Below are 20,024 nucleotides of genomic sequence, written 5' to 3'. Positions count from 1 at the left end.
AAAAAAAGAAAAAGAAGGAAAGGGGAAGATGAAGAGGAAACGCGTGATTATCTCGAAGCGCCCACGTTGGGCGAGTCGCCGACCCCGCAGGTGACGAGAACCTGTCACGGCGCTTGTATAGACCTCAGCTTCCTATCTTGGATCTTGGGAGCCTAGGCTATGTATAGCTACGATTGGTCACAGTTCACTCTTGCATGGCACATTCAATTCGTTTCTATACATATACACATCCGTCATCAGTCATGCTGTGGGAATACAAAAAAAAAAAAAGACAAAGATATAGTGATCCTCCAGATGCCCGTAAAAACGCCAAAATCCCATACTCCCATAGATTGCTTTAAAACCCGAAATTTACCATTTGCAGCCCTTCTTTGGCCATCAGATCAGCCCAATCCACATCCATAGTGTGGCCGACTCTCATCAGGCGCTCAAGCTGTCGCTCGTAGACCGTCTGTAGAATGGCTCGTGTGGTCGCTGCGTTGCGGCCCATGCCATCCTCTTCATCCTCCATACTCGTCATCAGCTCCATGGCCATCATCTTGAGGCCGCTAGCTGAGGCCGTCGCACCCGCCAGGAACAAGGGGAAGACAAGGAAATGTCGGTCAGCCCGTCGGGTGCTCGTTGTTTGTTCGGCAATGCGCAGAATCTCTCCGGCGTGGTAGTCAATCTCACCGTCAGGCGTGTATTCTGACTCGTGACGTTGACGAGGCCACATGCTGCTGAATGAGAACAGCTGAGAAGCGTGAAATAGGGTAGCCGACTATAAGAGCAAGTCAGTTTTAGAATTTCAAATCAGTAGAATGAGATGACTGACCTGCTGCAAAATCTCCTTGGATCGGCGAGGAAGAGTATCTTGATGCTGAGACCAGTAGGTAATTTCAGGAGTCTCCCAAAGCCTTGCAAATGCCTGTCGCAAGCTGGCAATTTCCTTTGACCGCTTGTTAAACTCGGCAAAGGGCTGAGACAGTTTATCCTGACGAAGCTGGGCCGCGAGGAAACCAAGCTGGGCAGCCAGGGTAAAGCTGTCGGCGTAGAGACGCATCATCACCGGCAAGCTGTCGTGCTCCTCGGGGTAGATCATACTGTAGCCTTCAGGCACGGAGGGGTATAAGAGACACTCCGATGTAGGAAGCATCTGATGATCAATAACGGCCCGTACAAATTCGCCTGTGCCTGCTCCGCTGAGTAAAGCGTAGAGATCAATGTGGCAGATCCACCAGAGAATGAAGGGATGAGGTTCACGGCCAAACTTGGACCGGCGGAGAAAAGCGATGTGAAGAAGACGAGAGATGTGGTGAGACCAGAGGTTGGATCCGTGGGGTTCGGCAGCTGCAACCTCATAGATGAGAAGTAAAAAGTGAGTAAGGAAAAGACCATCTGAAACGAGATCATCGCTGTTGCGGAGGCTGGTCTGAAGGGAAGGGAAAGCCTGCTGGTAGTACTGCAGAGCATCGACATTCTGCCCGTTACCGCTGTGTGAGAGGCTGAGCGCTGAAACAGCCATGATGGCATCGGAGAGCTGGAAGAACCGTCAGTACTAGAATATCTCCAAACGAGAGTGAAACATACGGGAGGGAAATGAGCGGCCTCACGCTCGAGGAAATCAGCGCTTAAAGTCATGCCACTGCTCTCGAGTCCGAACGAATCGTCCTGACCTCGATCGTGAGGGAACAGCTGCTTCCAGACAACGTGACGGAAATGAGCAAATAGCGCAGTGTCCTGGCTGTGCTGCTCAATGTACGGGTCCAGGAAGGACATGTCATCTTCGAATTTGATGGGAGAGGGGAGTGTCGCCAGGATAGGGTCCAAAGAGAGGGATCCAAAAGGATCCGCAATCTCAGATGTGGGTGATACTCGGGGAGTTCGGCCATTGGAAGATGACCGCCGAGTCACATCCTCAAAGGTCTTCAAGATCACAACATTGGGATCAGTGCCAACCTCACTCTCGGCCTTGAATCTGCTGATGGGACTGTTGACGACCGAGCTGCTTGCCTCGGACCTGGACCGCTCGGACATGTCGTCCACATACTCTGGCAGAGCAGAGAAACTATCCGGAATCACGACTACATGGTACGTGCCGGGGCTCGAAGCCTCCGCTTTCCTTTCTCGCTCCTCGTCGGATGTGAGAAGAGAAAACGCAGGAAGCGCGTCCCGGGAGGAAAAGTAATCCGACTTCTCCTCGCTGGGAGTTGGCGAAGACACTACGCACGAGTTAGGGTCGAAAAGACAGGACCACACGTGAACAGAACTTACAATCCCAAACAATGTTTCCCTGAGTCTTCACATCTGCCATGCGGCCCATGATCCGTGGAGTATCATCGCGGAAGGCTAGGCGCGGTCGGTAGTCGCAGATATGCCCAAGTCGAGTACATTGCTAAAAGAAGGTGAGTCAATTGTGCATTGAGCAGACATAATAGCCGAGGAATGCCTACATTGCATTGCGGGTGTCCTTCATCACATTTGACTGGAGAGGAATGTCGGTCAGCCACGGAATCCCCCCAGGGCAGGAATTTGAAAACTCACCTTTGCGACTCTGCAATGTACACAAAAAAGCCTCAGTCAATCAACCGTTCCTCTTTTTTTTTTTTTGGGGGAGTTTTGGAGGAAAACAAGGGACTTACCCGACACGTCCTATAGAGAATGCGTTAGCAATTGCCGAGTTAGCTATGCACGGGAGAAAGACATACCAGCAACCGGTGCGCGATCTGGGCGGCAAGCGAATGCGCGGAGGTACAATCAAGCCTTTCTCTATTTTACCCTCAACGGGCTCCTCCTTGGGAGCGATCATGGGGAGCCGAAGCGGGCGCTTGGCGGAGGCATGGCCTCGGCGGTTTTGCATCACCAGGCTGGTGGTCGTCATAAGGCTGATTGCCAACGCTGGACTGGGGATTAGTTGTACAGACGTACGATCGGGTGGGAATGCAACATACGAGAGGTGTGGTGGCAAAGATTGGGGGGGGGATGCACGATCCCGTGGGGAAAATAGATCACCAATTGAAAGGGTGGGGGATTTGAACGAGGGAATTGAGAGATTATATAGAGTTCAAAGTTGGCAAGGTTGAGTCAAAAGTGGGACACCCGAAAAAAAAGGATGGAAAGATGGAAAGGATGGGGAAGGAAGGACAGTTATGTAGGGAGAGAAATGCAGCTACAAAGGAACCGGAGAACGGGAACCGCATGGTTCACGCATGGATGGCGCAGCCTTGTTCCTGGGGCTTGGAGGTGGCGGGAATCTGAAGGAATCTCGGATGTAGAGCTTCAAGTGCCGGGGAAGGGATGAACAGGTCATAGAGATGGATTTGGAAGAGAACCACTACGACCACTCGGTAAGGGAAAAGCGAACAAGAGTCAAGATCCGGTTCGTCGGAGACGAACGGAACGGGTTAGACAGGGAAAAATAATGATGATAATAATAATAGAAAATTAAAAAAAATTAAGGATACAGGAAACTAAGGAAAATAAGGACTGGAAGAAAAGGGAAGACAAGGGAAAAAAAAGTGGAAAAAGTGGACAAAAAAGTGGGAAAAATGCAGATGGCATGCAGGTGCCAACCATGTGGTGTGCTATTCTTACTCTCTTGCCTAATCAGGGGAGCGGCCTCCGATGCAGCTAAGGCTGGCTGAGGTCTCTGAGAAGGACAAGGAACCGGGGAGATGGAAAGTAAACACTAGTGCGATTTAGTTTGGACGAGTCCCAAGAGTATGACGGCCGTGGAACTTGCATGATCGGAGCCGAGAATGCGTCTGGGGAAGAAACAAGAAAGGTTTGCTCAGGGTCTGGATCGGCCCGGCCAGACCGGTCTGGCCCTCATCGGGGGATGATGGGAATATTTCCCACTAAATTTCACACTAAGGGGGAGACAACCTCGCAGAATTCCAATTCTCTCTCCCACACGGACTTGACCGAGGGTTAAGCGAGTGGCGTTGGGACTAGTTTGTCTTGCAGAAACTCGCTCTTTTTTGATTTTTTTTGATTTTTTTTTGGCTCTCTACACTTGTTCCAGATATGGTTAGACGTTCGTTTTGAGGTACTATTCCCAGGGATTGTGCGACTCCAAAGCCTATCCTCCCTATGATCCACCGGGATCAACAAGTGGTCGATCCACCACGTGGTGCCCGTGGATGCCCAGGAGAACCTGGATGCCCTGTACGATGCCAATGCGATGCCTTATGTGACTAGCTCCAGTGCCTGGTCGAGGATGCGTTGTACCACCACACTGCGCTCTCCAGCTCTCCACACACGTATACTTTCCCCCATGTTGTCGGGCACCGTTCGGACACTGGCTCGCAGCTTCAGGAACGCCAGGATCGCCTCGGCGCGTCCCTTGCGAACCGTCTCGACATTGTTGCGTTCTCGAGTAAGCAGCTGCGCCAGGTCCGCCATCGGCGCCGCCAGGACCTGTTCACCGGGATCTGACCATTGATCCCACTCATTCACCCTAGCGATGAACGCTTGGATCTCATCGTAAACCGTGTGAACGACCTGTCTGCCACCGTGGGTCAGGGCTTGGTCTAACGGATCGATCACCTGTCGTATATATCTACCCAACACTGTGGTTCGGGGTTAGCCGGCTGCGGACGCTAGACGCTAGGGAAGGGGGATATCGTAAAAACAAAAACCAAAACCAAACCAAAAAAAAAAAAAAAAAAAAAAAAAAAAACATTAAACGGGAATCAAACGGGAAACGGGAATTAGGGAAGGGGTGTCTGTGTGGGAAAAAAAAAGAAAAAAGACCAAAAAGGGAAAAGTGGGTGTTTTTTCTTCCCAACTCACCATCCAAATCGGCCGTAGCGGGGTTCAGACATTGCAGGAGACACTGCACACCGGCGGCAAGGGTGTCGCTCGAGTCGCGCCCATTCCCAGAATCGATTTCCATCCCGTTCCCCTCTTTTTCATCCGCGATGATCTCGTCGAACAAGGGTGGGACGATTCGTAGCGCGTCAGGCATGAAGTTCACCTGACATGCCAGGGCAATTTGCCCCAGGGCCCGGAGTCCATGTGGTCGATACAATGCATTAGTCCGCTTCGCTTCGCGCACGGCTATGGTCTGAACGCGGGGTTAGTCCCGTTAGTCTCTTAGTGTTTCCTAGCCTCGTGTCAGGTCCGGGAACCCACCTTCATCAACTCATACAAGTCTGGTCGCGCTGTCCACAATGCTTGAGCGGAGCGCGCGAACTTGACCAGTGCCGTCAGCACCACTTCCTTCCCCTCCCACGTCTTGCCAGATAGTGCCTTTTCCAAGACCGGCCAGACCAATTGGGCCGTGGGGAGGTCGATATCGGTTTCAAGTGACACCACCGCCTGAGCTATCGCGCGGGCGGCCGTATGCTTGATGGCCCACCGAGCCGAGTCCAGATTGTCGGACACGAGCCCCACGATCTCCCGGATGTAAAGCGTCACACTCCGGTTGCCACCCACATTGTCCTGCCACGTTTTTTCAAACTCTTCCTTCACGTGGTCGTCTCCGTCATGCTTACCGACAAACACAAAGGGGAGGGCCGCGGTGGCAAATGCCATAAACCGGTCGTTGGAAAGCTTGCTTGATGCGTACAGGATTTCACCGGAGATTGACCTAGTGGAGCCATCTTCGGAGTTTAGATAGAGGCTCTTGGCATAATCGATCGTTTTCAAAACCCGATCGTCCGACGCTAGTCGCATGAGATACCCCATCGAAGTGCAATACGATGCACTTACGGTCTCATTGCGGTCTACCACGTATTTGCTGAGCAGCTGAATGAATCGGTCCGCATACGGCCGGAACAGGAGAGTTTTCATGCTGAGGAGCACCAGCACTCGGCTGCAGCCTACCTTGGAAGGGAGGCCCACGGCCGACCGAAGCACCTCCTCCAACTTGCGCGCCAGCTCCTCGAGATTGGTTTCATCGAGATGATCGATCAGATATCGCTCGATCACCTCCATCATGGGGGACGTGCGGATACTCGATAGACGCATCTTGTCGATCTCCTGGCCGGTGAGACCATACTTGTCCGCATTGAGGTGGACATAGTTGACAGCCTGAGGCTCAAGGGAGCTGAGCGAGCTAAGGAACTTCTCGAGCATAGTGGGAACGAAGGGGCGCAGCTTCACACCGGGGCTCTTCTTGATGATCTGGACGAGCGCACCAATGGCGTATCCGCGTACCTCCTCCACACTCGAATCCAGTCCCTGCTCACCCAGGAGGAAGGGGACGGCGCTCCCAAGCAGAGCGGTGGCGCGCTTCTCAGTCCCACTGGTCTCCAGCGTTCGAATCACGGAGTTTGTAATCGTCTGGCAGAGCTTGAGGGCTGCCGTCCGCACGGACTCTTTAATATCATCCAGGAGCTTGAAAGCCTTGCTGTAGATTTCATCCAAATATTGCGAGTACTTCTCCGGCCGGCGGCCCTGAACTAGATCCGCCACAGCAGCACAGCTTGCTTGTCGCATACGCCATTCGCGCCCGGCAAGCATGTTTTTGAGTAAATCTTCCATAATCTGGTCAAAGTGCGCGTCCACCACCACATTAGGATCCCTCACAAGAGCCTGCCAGATGGTATTCATAGAACGCTGCACATTCGGGTTGGGATCGAAGCGGTAGCGGAAGAGCTTGGGGTAGATCTTGGGGTTCTGTGCCAGATAGCCATCCACACTGGAATCGGAGAAAATAGTACTAATGCCAAATCGGCCAAAGGCGGCCCGGTTGCTCCAGAGGGCATTGTTGGAGGCCAAAGACATGAATCGATAGACAAGGGTGGGGTCTCCCGCCTCGGCAGCCAGGTTCATAATATCTTTGTATGTGTTGACTGACTCTCCTCCACCCGTAGGCAGGGCGCCGGGCTCAAACAATTGGGTATCTTTATTAACATTGCCACCCCCGAGATTGGCCCCTGTGGCTGTAAATGAGTCCACGAGGTCACGCACCAAACTATCCTTGAGAGCCTGATCACCAATCTCGTAGACAAGACTGAGACCATGGGCACCAGTTTCCTGCACCACCTCATCCCGATTGCTGAGAAGGGTAGAGAATGTGGCTTGACACTTGCGCAGGCGTTCCTGCATTTCTTGCAGGTGTCCACAGTTCTTGACAAGGGACAGAAGCCAGATTGCGGAGGCTTTTCGAAGAGACGGCTTGGGCGCAACGCAGTCAGCGATGATCTTGTCACATATTTTTGCGAACACCATGCGTGGCACATCCGACCGCGGAAACTCGGCGTCAACGTCAAAGTCCTGGATCAGAGCTCGGGAGTCCCATCCGACAGCAACATTGCTGATCGCTTCGCCTACGGTGAACTGAACTTCGGGGCTCTTAATTTCATGCAAAGCATAGAGGGAGTCTAGGTATTCGGTGAACAAAGAAGCCCTTGGCTCAGCCCGCGAAAACGTCAAAGTCAAAAGACCGAAAGATGCGATAGGGACATCATTTTCAGACTTGGCGTCGCTCAACAGCTTGTTCTGAATCTTTTTCCAGCCATCCTCGGGGAGAGTATCAAGAGACAGAATGCCAGATAGACTGAGCTGCCCAAGGGCCACCTCTGCAGTTCGCACGAGGAGGTTGTCTCGAGATGCATCTGTGATGTCTAAAACAGTCTCAATAAAGTGTTTGACCTGAGCTTCCGGAACCTTGCTCAGCAGACCTCGATATGCAAGCCTGCTCAGCAGGTACGAAAGCGCTAAGATCGCTCCTCGGACCCGAAGAGCCGCCTCGCCGATAGCGGTGTTCCATGACTCGATGGTACCAGCCAATTGGGTCGCAAAGCTTCTCAATTGGTCATCGTCAAATGTCGGGTGAGAGACAAGGATTCCGAACGCCCGCGCAGCTAATCCCTGTATCTCCTGGTTGTTACTGAAGATCGGCTGAGTCAAAGATTGAGCTCGTGGAAGCAATTTCTCGATCACGTCATTAGGAGCCAATGAACAGATCTCCATAAAATGAACACCGCATTGGTGTAAGCCGGTAAGATTTTCTTTGACAAGCCCCTCCAAGATACCAGACAAGAAAGTGAAGACGGGTTCCTTAGCGGAGCTACGGATATACTGTCTCACAGCTGTCCGCGCTTCTTCACTGGTTGAAAGCAGTACTTCGAGTTTGTAGTCCCAGTCTTGCTCCATCTCTGTAGAAATTTCCGCTGCCGAAAATGCTTCCCAAAGGAGGGCGTTGCGAAGAAACGCAATAGCCGGTACAAACGCATTCTTATACGGACCTGACAGAAGCTGGGGTCTAGCTAAAGTCCCATCCATTGAGACATCATCTTGACCCATTGAGCCAAGCAGGAAGTTGGTTGCCTCAGCAAAGCTTGGAAAGCTGAACCAGGTTTCATCACGCTCCTGGTCCGCCGGAGCAGACCATTTCTGATCTTTGGTGGGATTGAGAAGTCGGAACCAATAGGGGTGAAGACCTTTCTTGCCTTCCTCGACGATCTCCTGCTGTCTCTCCGGGCCTCTTGCAATGGCCATCAGATCGATCCAACGAGCCACTACATCGCTATAGGGCAAGAATCTGTTGGCAAACCGCACAGCAGCGTACTGTACACCGCGAACAACGTTGAAGCCAGTATCTGGATTAACATCGCCTGGGTGCAAGCCCATCTGACTGACCAGGAATGGACGCAGCTGGTCTTGGAAATCTTTGCTATGACTGTCCAGGGAAGAGTTGAGGATGCTTCCTAGTGCCTGGTCGATACTGACGAAGATCTCTGTACTTGAATCATCGGAGCTCAAAGAGGTAAAGAGCCACCGAACCAGATCAAACTCGAAGTTCTCTCCAGTTTCATCACGCACCTGGAAGTCGACCTTGGGTATCATGATGCCGATACTTTCATAGGCGAGACCACGCAAGCTCAGGTCCGTTGCAGGCAGCCGTTGCCCGCTGGCACCCGGACTGGGCCATCCTTGAGACTGAATAAAGTCTCTCAATCCTGCAATCAGCTTAGGGGCGATTTGCTTGAGATCGGACGGGGAGCCCATGCGGACAACCCAGGTGGTGAAAGTGAATATTTGTGTTCGTAGCTTAGATGCCTGCAGGCCCTGAGCTGACCTTGCAGCATCCGAAAGAAGACCATCCTCGATAAGCTTGAAGATTCTCTGGGTGTTTTCCGTAGCTTTGATAGACTTTCCCAAGAAAACCAGGATCTTCACTTGCAATGGAGAGCGCACCGGAGGTGCGCCCTCAGCGGCTGCACCGAAATATAATCCATACAACTGTTCCACGACAATTGGATCTTCGAGATCGACCGCAAATCGCTTCAAAGTCTCATCACCTAGATCGGCAAGACGAGAGTTGGCATCGGCAGAGGCAATAAGCGAGGGTAAGAATCGCTGAGAATCCGAGAACGCCCCGCTTCCGAGGAAGCGAAGAGCCACGACTTTGGTCTCTGTCAGGTTCAGGCCCCCTGGAGAAGAAGGATTCCATGTTTCAGTGACTGGGGCGCCTTTGTTCAAAAAATCGTATTCTTCCGGAATTAATCCCGGGCATGTTAGAGCTTCACCAGCAGCTGGGGAGAGGAGTAATAGCTTTCCCAGCCACAGGGACAAGAACCGGGCGTCTTCGTCGGACAAGCCCAGGCGTTGCTTGAGCTTTTGGTCCTCGTCACTTCCCTTCGATGGCAACTTGAAAAGGGGCAGTAATCGCAGTACGAGGTTGAAAACAATAGCTCCCTGAGTGGCAGAAGTTCCAATCTCGGCGATACCCTGTAGCAAAGGCAACAGAATCTCGACCCTGGCATCTGAGCCAAGGCGGTCAATTCCCTGCTGGGCGTAGATCAAATCAAAATGTCGAACAAGCTGGGATTTTTGCTCTTTGAACTGCTTTAACAATGCGGCGACTGGCAACTGAATCGAGGGGGTCTTAACACGGGTGCTAACGTGCTGGCAGACCGAGATAACTTTGTTGCGAACAGCCACACTGTCCGAAGAAAGCTTCAGCAACAAAGGGGACAGATAAGTTTGAAGAAGCGACTGAAGCTTTTCATCAGTATCTGCCATGGCGATCCTGAATTCGACCTTGCCTATCAGACTCAACTCGCGAGCCTCGGGGCTCGGTGAGTCCGCCATAATGAAAGTGTTGTATGAAAAGAATATAGTCCAGAACTGGCATTGACCCCAATTTGGAACTTATTTAAAGACACGAGATGAGGCAACAACACGCACGTCACTGTCAGCTTGACCGTTCAAGCTTGGAAGCTTCCCGATGCCCGTGGGGGAGATTAGTCAGTGGCTGACTCACCGAATCTCTGGCTCCACCGGTTCAGGGATCTATGAAACTATGTCTAAATGATGATTATATTTCGAATGAAGATATTCATTGTAAAGATAGATGAGACGGCATCTTGCTTTCATTAATTTAGAAGCTAGATCATACAATTTGCATATCTCAAGACGTAGTTTCCTCTCGTCTTTGCTCAGCAGCTTCGCCTCGCAAGAATCGGCCAACCTCTCTTTCTGCCTCGGTGGAGTGGCCATGCCGGTCTTTTTGGGTGGAATTTCCAAACAGGCACTGCCAAAGATCATCCTTCTTGACCATTTCTCCACCAGAAGAGCCACTAGTCATCAGATTATTTAGACTTGCGTCCTGTAGTTCCATTGAGTTGGCGGAATCGATGGCTGTTTCCGTGAGATCTCCAATCAGTGTTTCATCACCATCAACTGGGATCTTCAGACGGGCTTTTTTCTCCTGTTTCTCCTTCTCTATGATGTGAGCAAGCCGACGGGCGACTGATAGCTCATAGATTGACTCTTCCACGGTGCCGGAGACGAGGTACATCCAAACAGTTGTGGGGCGATGCTGGCCAATTCGATGCACTCGAGCAATTGCTTGAAGTTCGATTGCCGTGTTAATCAAAGGCTCACATAGGAATACATGGGTAGCATTGATCAAAGTCAATCCGGATGACTGGGCCTTTCCGTGCAACAAGAAGCATTCAACCTGCATCAACATTGTCAGCAAACACGTGTTACACGCAGTCATATCCGAGCTTGCATACTTACCGCAGGGTCCTTCTTGAACTTCTCAATGCCACCCGGAGCATCAACGCTGCTACTGATAATTCCGAAGCGCTGAAAGGCTCTTTGTAGGACTGTCAAAAAGTTCTTGTACTGCGAGAAGACAATCGACTTGGTTCCGGGATCATGCTCTCGCAGCCACAGGACATGTCTGGCAAGGGTATCTATTTTGGTGCCAAATGAGCCATTGAGGTCAATCGTTTTGATCTCCTTCAGAAGCCCAGAGCTGATATCGCTGTAGATGGCATTTTGGGAATGTCGCTCATGTTCAAAATCTGTGGGAGGCTCTTCCTCCTGAGCTACAAGATCCTGTGGCTTGTATGTGATCTGATGGAAGTCGTTGAGTTTTAGAGGTTTCTTGCACATGGGACACGTTCGATGAGCACGCCACCACAGGCGCAGGCAATCCGTGCAGTACTTGTGGCCACATACGGTCAAGACGCCTAAGGGGGGGGCTTGTCAGTCGTAATACACTGTATCCATGCACCGATTTAATACTTACCGACTTCAAAGCTTGACTGACAAATGATGCAGATCCTAGACGTATCTTCTGAGCCTGATTCATCTCGCAGATGGATGAGATAGCGCCTCTTGGACTTCAAAGACGCGATCTTCTTCTCAAGGGCCTCTTCTTGCTCCAATTTGGAGGTAAAGATATCTTCGTTCATAGGCTTTCCCGCGTTCTCCTCGTCGTACGGTGCAACTGTATCTGAAATTTGCTGTAGATGGCGGTAGTACTCCAAGCGGTTGTTCATGGTGTCACGGAACATTTCTACCTCTCTTTCCAGGCTGGAGGACACTTTGAGCTGTTCAGAAATCATCTGCCCAGCATTTTTCAAAACCATCCCCACTATCTCGAGCTCAGCAATGGCACGCGAGCTTCCCTCCCCCGCTTGCCATTCAAGAGAAGTCACTAGACTGCGGAGTTCGCTGACAATCCCCCGAAGAGATCCCAGCTCAGGGTCAGGCATGAGATCACTACGGGTGTTCATGATGCGCAGGAATAGCTCTGGGGAAGGACCTTCACCTTTTTGTGCCTGGATAATGCCCAGTTTGACTTCGTGGGAAATCAAGATATTCTTCTGACCGGTAAGAGCGTCGTGGCGATCGGCATACATTGACCGAAGAGCCTCCATGTAGACATACATCTCATCTTGATGCTTTGTCGACCGCTCATATTCATTGCCCTCCAGCTCAGCATCCTCTTCTTGGTCAATGAGGGATTGAGAGACAAGTTGTACCATGACTTTTCGCCATTCGTTGTACTGCGCAGCGTGCTTGTTCAAGGCATCACAAAGATCTTCGAGCTTGTTAATCAGACGATATGAGACAAGTCCCCTGTTGTAAAGGTGGGGTTCCAATTTTGGGATCTGCACGAATTGGTTTTGTTGTTTTTTCTCCTTGATGATCTTCATGTAACGCTCAACCTTTCGGGAAATGTCCGTCAACATCTCCTTACGAATCAGCTTTGCAGCCTCATAGCCCTCTTCTTCCTTCTTCTCAAGTGCTTTGAACTCTTCAGAGTCCGGTTGGGTGAGATTGGGATCGGATTTGATCTGGTAGTACGCGTTTGCAGTGAAAAAGACGGCAATATGCTGGACTTCGAGAGCAGCACGGAGCCTGAGGCGACATTGACCAATGCGGCTGTTCTTATCCACCTCCTCGTTATCCTCATCGCTCAGATCAACAACATCGGTAGAACCTGCGCGATTACTGACATTGTCGTCTTTGCTTTTGAGGCGTTGCAATCGCAATTGTTTTCGACTGTCCTCCACCAACTCCGTGGAATATTGCAAAGTAGCCTGCCAAATTGCCAGAGATTCCTTTCGGCGCTTCGCATTCTCTAGGAGCTGGCCTCGGCGAAGTTGAGACAGGAGGAGCGTTCGCTCCTCGGTGCGAATAGAGGTATCAGTGTTCTCAACCATCACCTCAAGAACTTCACCGACAGTACGCAAAGGGCCATTTGCTGCGCCCAAGGCCCGACGATTGCTCCCACTGACCTCTGGATGGAGACATGTCTGGCGGAGTCTTGTTAACCATGTGCGCATTTTCTCCACGGTCCCTGGATCTTCTGGATTCCAGTCATCCCGGAGAGGTGCCCCCGATGCCTCAAGACCACATTGCTCACACATCTCCTCAAAGAGCTGTCCATAGTGCTGCTCTTCAATCGCAGTAAATGGAGTGGTGATCACGATGCGCTTCTGTGGTGGTAGGCGAAGCTCATCTCGCACGCGATCCTTGCTGTGTCGGAGTGCAGTTGCATTGATGATTTTCACGAGCACAGGTCCAAAGCGGGAGAACAACCTTTTCCATAAAGTACTCGAGTCAGAAAATGGTCTGTAGTGAAGGAAAAGCAAAAGACCAAACAGATCATCGATGTTTTTGCGAAGAGGCGTGCCTGTCACAGCCCAAGCATTCTCTCGCGGAATCAAGCGGGCGACTTTGGCGGCATTGCTGACACCACTCTCAATCATCTGAGCTTCGTCCAGACAAACACGCCACCACGAAATGCGAACCAGCGGTGTTTTACGCGGCTCGAATCTCTTTTCATGGCGAAGGCTTCGCTTCGGAGCCGCACCAGCGTAGTGAATCTCCCGGGAGATGACATTGTAAGTAGTAAGGACGACATCAAAGTCCGCAATCTCTTCAATTACCAGATCATCGGACTTTTCTTGCCCTCGTTTGATGCCCGTATAATGATGCACGCGCAGACCAGGAGCATGTTGCTCAATTTCTTGTTTCCATTGTTCTAGGATCGCAGGGGGTGTGATGATCAAGGTAGCGCCGGAAGGCCTGAGACCATCAGGGTCAAATTTCACATTTTCATTGGCGACTCGTCGATTCAAGTTTATTAATGCAATCATTTCCACAGTTTTTCCCAGTCCCATCTCTTCTGCGAGGATACCACCCCTCAAATGATCTGTAGCATCAGACCAATGATGGATATTGGTGGTAATCGTCATAAACAGGTGACTGAAGTAGCAGGTCTTTCCATCAGCGTCCTTCATTTTTTTGTATGACGCTGGGAGACCATCGCTTGGGGATCTCTCTGTCAAGGTAACCTTTCCGTCTTTCTGAAGCTCCACGCCTTCTCTCCGCAAAAGCCATCGAACAGCTCTTCGCTGGAAGGGGAACAGTTGACAAGCAAGTCCGGGACAGTGGATCTCTGCGGATGCGCTTTTGGTGTCCGATGGAACATGAACGCTCTCGTAGAATTGACGAGGTGACCATGCTCGGGAGTAGCCCAATAATTTTTCACGGCGCTCACGTTGGCCACTCAATGATTTTGGGCAATCATAATACTCATGCAGTGCGTATTTTGCGAATACCTCCAAGACCGGATCCTGCAAATGAACAAAGTCCGGAATTTGAAGAGAGTCTTCCCAAAGGGTCACAACATCTAGTTGGAGACACTTGTATTCGGGTAAAAGGCGTATTGAAGCTTGGTAGCAAGCTCTCGGGGGACTGCGGCTGAGATACCGGTCAGCCGAGGTCAGTCTGGTGACATGCTCAAGTTGCTGGAAGAAATTGGACAGTTGAAGATCATTGAACTGTTGTTTCAGGAAATCTAATTTTTCCGTATCCGTCGCCCTTAATTCGAGTGACCAGGATTTGTGGCCGGGTTGGCCCTGTTCTGTGTTTCCATTCGAGTCGTCAAGGCTGGCGCCAAAGCTTCTGAGGTCCACTAGGACAGGAAGAGAACAAGAGATATCTGTTGGATCAGAAGATATCTCATTATTAAAGTCAATGGCATCCGAAAAGTTCTAATCAACAAGGTGGTAAATTATTAGCCATTTCAATCTTGGACGAATGCCACTTTATACTAACCATGCGCAGCGCCAGTCGCGCCAACGGAATATAACCCAGAGGGATTCCACTTGTAGATACGCCTCTCTGTTGAGCCAAACTGTAAGGACCCGAGTTGGTGACCTTCCGCCGCTTCGTGGGGCGATCGCCGTTGTTGAATGCGTCACTTTGCGCAAGAGCGGCGATCAGTGACCGAGGTACTGCGTCTAGGATGGGTAGAAATCAGTCTCAATTCAACAGTATTGATCGAGGGGAATGGAAAATATTACCTGGAATAAGCACTTGCTCCGCGACCACACCCATCCTGCTGGTCTGCCTTGTACAAATCTCTTGCTGTCGATTGCGATGGGGTCGAGAAGATGGAGGCGCGATGCGACAGCTGATATTCTTATCTTATCTAATCACGTGGTGATATCTACAGCAAACAGCACAAACAAATTAGAGAGATTCTTGATGACAGTAACTAAATATAGTGAGGTTAAATTTTGACGGCCCCATCCGCTGCCGGACAAGTAGTTGCACAAGCGCAAACATTGTCATCCACGATCATAGCCATAGAACTGAAGACACTGGCTGTTATCAACGTTACCTTAGCGCTTGTTGAAACAAAGGTTAGCTGAGGCAGATGAGAAAGTTGGAAAAGGCCGGGGTCAGATGCAAAATGCAGATTTTGCTTTAGTACGGCCTTGAAGTCTTCGAAGCTCTTAAGCTTCACCAGATCGGTGAGGGGTGATCCATGATTGTCAAAGTTGGGTCTGGAAGACCTCGGTCCTTCTGCACGGTGTTGCTGAAAACCTCCACACTGACCCTTGGAAAGTCTTCATCGTCCCAACTTGCCTCTGAAAGAGCTACAGCCTACTCCCTTCGTGAGCCTTGAGCACGGGAACTAGGTACTTTTTCTGCCATCTAGCATTCCATGGCGTGAATTAGCATCGGCGAGACTACGCACCGAGCACTCATGCTTTGAGCAGAGAATGACCCTGTGCGCCTTGAAAATCTTCTCAGTCGTGTGAATCCTGATATCATAGAATTCTCCGAGTTGAAGTAATGGGGTTGTCAGTGCTGTGCAAGTTACTATGTAAGAGAGCTCACTTAAAGAGCCGGGAAGGCGCTGCCCAAGGCTTCTCAGCCCCATCGGCAGTGTGTTTAGTATCAGCCATCGGAGTACCCTCGGTTCACATCGTGTAAAGGACCCATAATAACGGTGGTTTAGGGAGAAAACCAAAAGCACGTGAGAAAGTGACGCGAGAGGGAGGGAGAGATCAGAAGCGATTAGCTAGTGACAAGTTGAAAGTCAGATAGGTATGTATGTTGACTCAGTTGACACTCGAAATCATAAGTCAAATAAATCAATGTAGCTGGAATGGGATGTAAAGGGAAGAAGTTCAAATGTACAGGGTACAGAAGTTAAATTACAGGAGGAAAAGAAGCTTTCGGATAATTCTATCAGAAAACTGGTCGAAAGACGCCATGTCTTACTGAATGCACTTGCAATTGTCTGTTGAAAGTCTAGCTCCTTGGTTTTCCAGGACCCCTTCCGAGCATTTCTCGCACGGTCTGTCTTCCAGTGGCATCCGTACCGTGAGAAGATGAAACAGACTTGGCTGCAGATTTGGTATCATACACCACATCGCCACCTACAGCTCTGACGGATCGTGAGTATGATTCGCCGTTTCCTGTGCTATGGAATTCATCTGCAGTATCGCCCCAAGATGTGGTACCGTTGGTGGTAGACTTGTACTGGGCCTGTCCGGACTGGGTGGTATGTAGTTCTGAAGGCCCAGAGGCGAAAGTGTACGTGGATATGCCTGGACCCCCAGAAGCCTCGATATCTAGCCCGCGTTTCATCCAGGAGTCAATAATTAACGAACCTGCAGTGATCCCATACGTTGCATTAACTAGCAGAGGATAATTGAAGGTAGTCTCGTAGGAGCCTAACTTATCTCCGAGCTCTGTAAGTGTCGATACGCCGGAAGTCAGCTGCTTGTTGACCTGACTGTAACCTTGTTGGTTCAAGTATCCATAATTGGAGAAAGACAATTTTTGTGTCCAGGAGAACTTGTCAGAGGATGCACTGAACGTCCTCTCCGCCACGATGGAGTATGAGAGAGTGTTGTTTTCGCTCTCGCCTTGGACCAAATTCCGAGTGGCCGTGAACTTTGGTGCTGGAGCTTCAATACGGGGAATAGCGCTACCCCGAGCCACCAACTCTTTAGAGTCCTCCTTCCCCTCTGTGAAGAGGAATATATTTCCGGTGACAACCCAATATGAACCTATGGTATCTGCAAGTGTAACAGTTCCGTCGGCGGACACAGTCAACCCGGTGACTCGAATTTCGAAAGAGTGCTCTTCGCCATCTTGAAGAAGTGGCAAAAATGGAGATATGTCAATCTCGGGCATTCGAAGGTCAAAGGCATCGATACCAACAATCGGGTGCCAGAAACCAGGGGCGACGCCTCCAGTAAATATGACAGGGAAAGGCCAAACGAAGCCAGCAAGCATCCCATCAATATAGAGCTGAATTTCCCGGAAGGGTGAGTATCCGTAAAGCTCGCCAATTGTATTACTGAAGTCCTCCTCGTCCTGGGAGAATACGTTTGACCACCAAAATTCTTCCTCTGACTGACCACACGCAGAGATTGCAACGATCGCACGCGATACCGTATCTGGGATCGTGTACTTGACCGTTGTATTGTCAGTAGGAACCGTAAAAGAGCTGGATGAATTTGAAGCTGAGCCCTTGCTAGAGATGGGCAAGATGTAGTCTGCAGTCTTCACGTTGCCTTCGTAAGAGAAGTGTGCTTTCAATGTAGTATTGTAGTCCCCGGTGTATTCGGAGTTGACAATGTTGCCAAGGTCAAAGATCAACTTCTGTTTGTTCTTCCACAGTGCGTTGTACTGGGACATCTCCTTGACGTAGGTCCAAACAATTCCAGTTGACGTCGGCTCGGCAGTTGAGGTCCTGAAGACTTCTGTATCCCCCAGATACATGAGAGCCAGGCGGTCATACTGCACACCACGGGAGGAGACTGTAAAATTGATCCGAACAGTATCGAACTCACAGCTAGGTGGCTCGTAGATTCCTATAAATACCTGAATGTTAATGCCATACCAACAGCAGCAGCCTTGAGCGCTAAAATCTCACCAACGAAAGGCGTGCCGTAGCTGTAAGCAAACACATGGTCCATCAGCACCATATCAACATTGCAACCGTGGGAACCGTGGGAACCGTGGGACGTTAATGAGACTGGTTGGTAGACTTCAAACACTTCTTGCAGGCCCGTCGAGCTGGAAGCCTCTAATGTAGATCGTTTGGGAGCCCACCTGCCGCCATGAAGTGCAGAGATCAGTCTGGTATGACCAAGAAGGAGTAATGCACAAGGTATGGCTAGCATCATTGTCATGGCGAGCCTCAAGTTAAATCTGTGATCTTTCTTTGAGCGGTCCTTGCTGTGCACGGTTGGTTTCGATTCGGTGATTTCAACGGCTTTCATAGATTCTTCCACAATATTAGCTTCGACTTGAAGTATGTCGAAACTCAACGATTGTTCAATCCGATTGCTGTGTCCAATTTTGAAAGGAAAGACAACTATGGCGATTATCCAGAGAAAGAGAGCCAAAACAGGCAATGCATCAAGGCACTCAGTGGAGAAGAGAGTCTTTAACATGCCGAGATAAGATAGTTGGAGAACCAACCAGTCCAGTAACGCGCGCGATACTACCATCGTGAGTAGTGCCCGTCGGACACCGGTGTCAGACTAGTGGACGCTAAAAAACTTCTCCGCATGAAGGATGCAACATTCACGGGAGATCACGCCGAGGCCGCGTCTACCCCTGAAGATAAGGCCGTCAAGGGGAAGGTGCGCCCCTCTAATGCCGAAGTTAGGCAACTTCCAGACTTCGCTTGGAAGAGTCGGATCTCCGAATTGGAGGGATACCCAAGCGATATAAACACTCAATGTTTATTGCGATAAAGCTTGGCCAAAGCGGGCCGGTCTCCGCCACGGAATATTCTCTAGTATGACAAGGTAATTTCATTTGATTTGGAATCCAGGCATATGATGCTTATCTATATCAATCTCGACCTAAAACGACTAGAGGAGTAGAGAATGATTTACGAATGAAAAGATAATGCGAGAGACTCCTGTCTCGTGTATGTCCAACCAAAAATCACTCCATAACAATGCACACAAATTTTATGCTAACACGCTTCACATAAACAAGCGCCAAGCACCAAGAATCAGAGCAGCGGTACCAGTGCAGACACCCCTAGAAGAATATCAGGTCAGTTCCAATCCATATGTGGGCAGGGGAGTTCGGAAGCCATACATGAGCCACTGAAGGGTCGAGAACTTCACAGCCTCGACTCGTTCCCTCAAACCAGCTACTTCTTGCTCAATGCGTGTTTCGGTCTCCTTGATTCGCATTTCTTGACCATTGGCTTCTTCGCGAATACGACCCTTCTCGAGGTTCAGGTCCAGGCGCACTGAGGCTTGTGTTCGCCCAACCTCATCGCGCATACGTGAGTTAAGCTTGGCAAGATCCGCAGCGATCTTCTCATGAGACGAACGAGTGAGTTGAGTTTCGGTCGAATCTGTGTTCAAAAGTTCGGACCGCAGTTTGGCGAAATCGACTTTCTGAGTGTATGTAGATCTCTCGGAGTCTATTAGGTGATTGTCAGACAAAATATCGAATAGATAAATTAGCCACCTGCTTACCTTCCCGAAGAACCATAGTTCTCGTCAGGTTCTGAATAGACTCTTGAATGATATCATTCAACACTCGCATCATAGCCACAGCCTGTTCCTCGCTGAATCCTTCGGCCTGGAGTCGCTTCACGAACTTCAATGTGTCAAAGTGGTGGTCACGGGGTCGAACAGGCGTCGCGTGGAAAGCTCGCTGCGCAGGCCTGAATGTCGCGACATAGACGCCATTGTGTCGAATAGGGTTGCCGAGGAGCCCAGATGAGGTCGTTGTAGAGGGCGGAGGACGTCGGGCAACGAGAGATTCAAGATGAGGGCTTCGGAATGATGTTGAATAGCCTCGTGAGGCCTGTATTTGTATATCCGGTGAGTGTAATTGCCGCTTAAGAGGACCAGAGCCCTGAGTGTGTTGCTGCCTTTGCCTTGTCGCGAAGGCGGGCTTATAGGAGATAGGAGGGCGCGAGATGGAGCTGTTCCATGTCAAGCGGGGAATGATGCTTCGCGGTACCTCCGCGACATGCTTCGGGGGTGTCATAGCGT

General features: G+C 50.4%; 5 protein-coding genes across 5 annotated transcripts; all 5 read right to left on the bottom strand.

The window, feature by feature from the left end:
* Positions 1-337: 337 nt before the first annotated feature.
* Positions 338-2,860, bottom strand: N7443_006761 (Zn(II)2Cys6 transcription factor; the record flags this gene model as incomplete). Its single annotated transcript, XM_056886817.1, has 8 exons — positions 338-760; positions 815-1,519; positions 1,570-2,201; positions 2,254-2,374; positions 2,433-2,464; positions 2,524-2,533; positions 2,622-2,631; positions 2,688-2,860. 8 exons carry the CDS (start codon positions 2,858-2,860, stop codon positions 338-340), a joined length of 2,106 nt encoding a protein of 701 aa, XP_056740466.1.
* A 1,307-nt stretch (positions 2,861-4,167) lies between these two features.
* Positions 4,168-10,026, bottom strand: N7443_006760 (ECM29 family proteasome component; the record flags this gene model as incomplete). Its single annotated transcript, XM_056886816.1, has 3 exons — positions 4,168-4,550; positions 4,774-5,047; positions 5,116-10,026. 3 exons carry the CDS (start codon positions 10,024-10,026, stop codon positions 4,168-4,170), a joined length of 5,568 nt encoding a protein of 1,855 aa, XP_056740465.1.
* A 319-nt stretch (positions 10,027-10,345) lies between these two features.
* N7443_006759 (uncharacterized protein) lies at positions 10,346-15,084 on the bottom strand (the record flags this gene model as incomplete). The annotated part of the gene is made up of 5 exons (XM_056886815.1): positions 10,346-10,897; positions 10,960-11,417; positions 11,477-14,738; positions 14,803-14,987; positions 15,051-15,084. 5 exons carry the CDS (start codon positions 15,082-15,084, stop codon positions 10,346-10,348), a joined length of 4,491 nt encoding a protein of 1,496 aa, XP_056740464.1.
* A 1,206-nt stretch (positions 15,085-16,290) lies between these two features.
* Positions 16,291-18,449, bottom strand: N7443_006758 (uncharacterized protein; the record flags this gene model as incomplete). The annotated part of the gene is made up of 2 exons (XM_056886814.1): positions 16,291-17,864; positions 17,927-18,449. The coding sequence occupies 2 exons, from the start codon at positions 18,447-18,449 to the stop codon at positions 16,291-16,293; spliced, it is 2,097 nt and encodes a 698-aa protein (XP_056740463.1).
* A 543-nt stretch (positions 18,450-18,992) lies between these two features.
* Positions 18,993-20,019, bottom strand: N7443_006757 (CCDC90 family protein; the record flags this gene model as incomplete). The annotated part of the gene is made up of 3 exons (XM_056886813.1): positions 18,993-19,050; positions 19,111-19,444; positions 19,500-20,019. The coding sequence occupies 3 exons, from the start codon at positions 20,017-20,019 to the stop codon at positions 18,993-18,995; spliced, it is 912 nt and encodes a 303-aa protein (XP_056740462.1).
* Between the last annotated feature and the right edge of the window lie 5 nt (positions 20,020-20,024).

Source organism: Penicillium atrosanguineum (genome assembly GCF_028827265.1).
Source record: "Penicillium atrosanguineum strain IBT 20685 chromosome Unknown utg000005l_segment0_segment0, whole genome shotgun sequence".
NCBI lineage: Eukaryota > Fungi > Ascomycota > Eurotiomycetes > Eurotiales > Aspergillaceae > Penicillium > Penicillium atrosanguineum.
The sequence above is the reverse complement of the archived record's forward strand: the minus strand, read 5'-3'. Positions and strand labels throughout refer to the sequence as shown.